General features: G+C 45.0%; 1 protein-coding gene and 1 long non-coding RNA gene across 5 annotated transcripts in view; both read left to right on the plus strand.

Annotated features, from left to right (window-relative positions):
- LOC119324268 (nuclear poly(A) polymerase 4-like) overlaps positions 1–2,786 on the plus strand; it is a 7,297-nt gene extending 4,511 nt beyond the window's left edge. For 3 of the 4 annotated variants that reach the window (XM_037598034.1, XM_037598032.1, XM_037598035.1), the window contains 7 exons: positions 14–127; positions 202–264; positions 342–671; positions 748–912; positions 1,103–2,023; positions 2,177–2,219; positions 2,340–2,786. In XM_037598034.1, the coding sequence (XP_037453931.1) occupies positions 14–127; positions 202–264; positions 342–671; positions 748–912; positions 1,103–1,993 (1,563 nt within the window). In that variant the 3' untranslated portion in view covers positions 1,994–2,023; positions 2,177–2,219; positions 2,340–2,786. Of the gene's footprint in view, positions 1–13; positions 128–201; positions 265–341; positions 672–747; positions 913–1,102; positions 2,024–2,167; positions 2,220–2,339 lie in introns of all 4 variants that reach the window. The other variant, XM_037598033.1, reaches the window with a different exon arrangement.
- Positions 2,787–3,970: 1,184 nt separating this feature from the next.
- The window catches only part of LOC119324269, a 4,557-nt gene continuing 3,552 nt past the window's right edge, over positions 3,971–4,975 (plus strand). Inside the window, exon 1 of the long non-coding RNA XR_005156832.1 lies at positions 3,971–4,355. This is a non-coding gene — a long non-coding RNA (uncharacterized LOC119324269). The remainder of the gene's footprint in view (positions 4,356–4,975) is intronic.

A 4,975-nucleotide genomic window follows, 5' to 3' on the forward strand; every position in this document is an offset into this window, starting at 1 on the left:
AATATGGTTGCAGGATTTCAACATCTCTGAAGGGTCTGTGCTTTGTGGTGTTGACGAATCAACTGTTCGAAGTCTTAATGGGTGCAGGGTGGCAGACCAGATTCTTCGACTTGTTCCAAATGTTGAGGTTATTTAATTCAGGAATTGCCATTTGTTTATGCTTGTTCCACTTTCTCATTATAATAATCATATTCTTTGTAGAATTTCCGGACAACACTCAGGTGTTTGAAGTACTGGGCAGAGAGAAGGGGCGTTTATTCCAATGTAAGCATGTTTATCATCTGTGATCCATTTAAATTTGTGAGTGAACCGTGCTGGCATCTAAAAGTTTTCTCGGTTAGGTTACTGGTTTCCTTGGGGGTGTCAACTGGGCCATATTGGTTGCTCTTATCTGCCAACTCTATCCTAATGCTGTACCAAGTATGCTGGTCTCAAGATTCTTCAGAGTTTTTACGCAGTGGCAGTGGCCGAATCCAGTGATGCTTTGTGCCATTGAGAATGATGACCTTGGTTTTTCTGTATGGGATCCACGTAAAAATCCTCGTGATAGATCTCATGTTATGCCTATCATAACTCCAGGCTATCCATGCATGAACTCTAGCTATAATGTATCTTCTAGCACATTGAGGGTTATCAAGGAGCAATTTAAGCTCGGTAATAAGATTTGTCAGGTATTACACTATTTTTACCTTTATACGTCAGACCTAGTGTTCAGGACAATTCGTCATTGCTGAATCTTTGATGCAGGAAATTGACCTTAATAAGGCTAGTTGGACTGCCTTGTTTGAGCCTTTTATTTTTTTCGAGGCATATACGAAGTATCTAGTGGTTGACATTGTTGCGGACAATGATGATGATCTTCGGCTTTGGAAGGGATGGGTTGAGTCTCGACTGAGGCAGCTGACCTTGAAGGTTTCCCTCATTTTAGAACTTTATCGCTCACAAGCCTTAATTTTAACCCACAATTTTTTGTTTTTAACTATAGTTGCTCTTTTGTGATCATATATTTATTAGAAACATATACATTAGCAGGTCTTTTTTAGACCAAGATACCACAGAATACTTTCTTTCCCTGTGATAATATATTTTTAATCAAATGCAGATAGAGCGGGATACTAATGGAATGCTGCAATGCCATCCTTACCCATGTGACTATTCAAATCCTACAGTACAGTGTGCTCATTGCTCCTTCTACATGGGCTTATCAAGGAAAGAAGGGATGAAAATACATGGTCAAAACTTTGATATTCGTGGAACGGTAGATGAGTTTATGCATGAAATCGGAATGTACACATTGTGGAAGTCTGGAATGGACCTAGCGGTCACTCATGTTCGTAAGAAGCAGATCCCTTATTATGTATTTGAACAGGGTTACAAGAAACCTTGTCCACCAATGCATGCAAACCAGCAAGAGCAGTCTGATAGACATGACACTGAAGATGACACACTGACAGCATCTATGTTGGGCCAACTAAAGAGAAAGCGTGATTTTGATGAAGCTGGTCACAGTGAATCATGTAAATCTGTTAAAAGGTCTTCAGTATGCCTAGGCTACGAGGAAAGTCCACCTGAATATGGAAGCATTGTAAGTAAAGTTGTATCCGAAAACACAGTCAAATTGGTTTCCAGTGCCCTCTGTAATGGAGTTCAGAATGGACTGTCGCATGGCAATGTAAATTTGGAATCAGCAAATTGCTCCAGTTCACCACATGGATCTGAGGAGTCTGCAGCATCAGGCACAAGCTGTGCAGCTGTGGAAACAGTTCACATGGTTTATGAAACTGTTGGTCCTGAAAGCTCAATGGCATGTGTTATCAATGGTATGGTCCAGACTATGGCAGTGCACACACCTTTAAAATGTGTGGCTGAGAAAGATGAACCCAAGTTTGAGGGAATTGGTAGCTTGGCAAACAGCAATTCTGCCGAGTTTATGGAGCAGACAGAAATGCTCACTGGAAACGTCCTTGGTGAGAATATGCACTTGTGTGAATGAGCTGATTTGAAGCGACCTTCCACTAAACAGGTTTAGCTTCCTGTGCATTCCCTGTTCAAATTATCATTCTATTTTCGTTATGATACAAAATTTGCTCATGTTTTACTATTTCTGTTTTGTTTAATTATTATTTTCTGCAAAGCTGAGTGGTTTGATTGAAGTGATATTTTAAAGATTATGCAGGTGCCAAATTGGTTGTATCCAGAAGCCAGAAAGCTTCAATTAGGCATGTCCTGTAATCATAATCCTGTTGCATTTAGCATCCAAAGTGCTGTATTTTTGTCCTAAAAAAATGCTGTATTTTGTTTACCATGTGCTGTTTGGTGCCTGTTTTTCCAAATGACAGGTCTGCCCTAAACTGCGTGAGTGGAGGATAGTCAAAAGGAAAAGACTGGTGACTTGCTGAATGGAATCAGGGGTTTCATGCCTGTGGTCGGTAAGTTTGTTTGCTCCGAGTTCTGACATGGATTTTCTCAGAAGGGAGTCTTGAAAGAAGAGGTGCTCCTGGTGCCGGAATGTTCAGTCAGCTATATGGAGCAAATGTGCAGCAGTTTGTCCCAGATGCTTCTCTGACAAGGACAAGCTTTTTTACCCAAAACTGCGAACCATGTACCATCCAGGTTACTTGATCTTATTACTAGTATAATACACAGCTTGTAAGTGTTATACAGAGATGGTCTACCTTACACATTAATTACATAGGTTAGGTAGCTTACCATCAATTTTGTCATAGAGAAGACCGCACACCCTTTACCTATGATAATTTTCAAATGCCGGAAGCTTTGTCTACTCATATGATTGCATTATCATGTTCCTTTTCCCAATCATTGATGACCACATCCAGAACCCTGGATCGCTTTTGAGCCGTGGACCATATGCTATTATGCTGCCAACTGTGATATTTTTGTCCTGATAACGCCCGCACATGTGGCTTACTAGACATCCGTCCACACCGTGTGTGGCATGAGCAGGAGGCAGCCGACACGGGCTGTGTGTGGGCGAAAATTAGAGTTGCACACACGTGTGGGCGTAGCTACTTTCTGACACACGCCCAATAAATACTACTACTCCTCACCCTGCGCGTGTGGCACAAAGTAAGTATGCCCACACGTCCTAGCGTAGCTATGTTAGGTATCCGCGGGATGACGATTTAGTTGTGGCAGATGTAGTTATTCAGGATGACAAATGCAGTAGTAAAAGCATGACAACTTTCTCTGTTTATAGTTGTCATATCTAATTTATGGTAGTTGGTGTGTGATTAACTACTTGCCACATATGCTCAAATAATAGTTGTTATGCTTGTTTACCTAGTTACCATGTGTGGTCCAACCATATTTGCCTATATGGTTAATCGCAGTTGTCATGTGTGTTTATCTGGTTACCACGTACGCGCAACTGCAGTTGTCGTCAAGCAACGAACCATAGTTGTTATGTGTGTTTACCTAGTTTTCATGTACGTGAAACTGCAGTTGCCATCCAACAACGAACGAGTGTCGTGTGGGCGAAAAACAGTTCGCCAATACGCGCGTGGATTAGGTGGTGGCTGTATGAGCGGAAAACTAGTTCGCCCACACAGCGCAACTGGCAAACCGTGTGTTGCGGGGCGTGTGGGCCAACGCAGAAACACAATGCCCACATGGCACTTTAGGATTCATGCAAAACATAATCAACGTGGATCAAGGCGGGCGAGCGATGTGCAAACATGCCACACATGTGGACGTTATCATTTGTTTTTTTGATAGAACACAAGAAAATTAATGTATTTGGGGACAACGCTAGGCGCCGGTCGGCCGACCCAGACCGCACAGCCCTCTGATTGGAAAACGCTTGGGAACGGCGGACCGGCCGAATATTCAGCCGGTCACACCGCTCGCTCGCCTAGCGCAGCTACCATACGCATCGCTCATCGCGATCTTATCCTTTCCCGTTCGTCCTTGCTGACCACTCATTCCCCTCCTTTTTTCTTCACGCATATGCTGCTGCTCCTTCCATCCCCACCTCCTTCTATCTCCACACATGCTGCTTTCCCGTCCATCTCCACCTCCCCAGCTCCCTCCCTCCCTCCCTCGCTCCCTTCCTTGAGCGCGGCCGCCCAAGCCTACTTTGCCGCTGCGAGCTACGATGAGGATGGCGGCTTCCTGGAACAACGACCAGGGCCACTGCGCGGCGAGCTGCAACGGCGACACCCACGGTCGCCGGCTGCGGGGACTACTGGCGCTAGAAGTTGCAACCTTGTCGTGGGGAGCTGCAACCGGCAATGCCGGGAGCTACAACCTCGTGTTGGCGGAGCACTAGGGCTCGCCGGTCACCACGATCATCATCGATTCTTTGCTACAGTCGGTGTCAAAATTTGCTACAACAGGTCATGCTGCAACCCACGGCCATGTCCTTTGCATCTCCGGCGACCCCCGGCCTCAATTAAATCTCTACAGTACCAGTTCAAATCAATGGTTGCAGCTTTTTTACAAGCCGGTTGCATCTTTTCCAATCACCAGTTCCATCATTTTTAATCACCGGTTCCAACTTCTGTTCAACTCGTTTGCATCTTCTTTGATCACCGGTAGTAGCTTTCCGAATCGCCAGTTGCAGCTTTTCAACAAGCCGATTGCATCTTTTACAAACACCAGTTCCAGCATTTTTAATCGCCCATTTCCAGCTTAGCTCGTTGCATCTTTTTTGATCGCCGGTAGTAGCTTTTCGAAACGCCGGTTGCAACTTTCGTTTCAGCTGGTTGTATCGTTCTAAATTGCTGTTTCCAGCTTGTGAAAATGTCGCCGGTTGCAAATCGCCGGCCATCGTTTTTCTTGCTACACCGGTGACCTGGCGGTGCTAGAAGAGCATCCCACGCGGGCACCTTTTTTTTTCTGCAACCGCTCAGCGCAAAGTTACAACCAGCACACACGGTGGAGCCGGTTCGTGGTGACGGAGCTCCGGCGTTGCCTGTTTGCCATTGGTGAAGCGAGCCGTGAGCAACATCTGGAG

This window comes from Triticum dicoccoides, chromosome 6B (assembly GCF_002162155.2).
Source record: "Triticum dicoccoides isolate Atlit2015 ecotype Zavitan chromosome 6B, WEW_v2.0, whole genome shotgun sequence".
NCBI classification, from domain to species: domain Eukaryota; kingdom Viridiplantae; phylum Streptophyta; class Magnoliopsida; order Poales; family Poaceae; genus Triticum; species Triticum dicoccoides.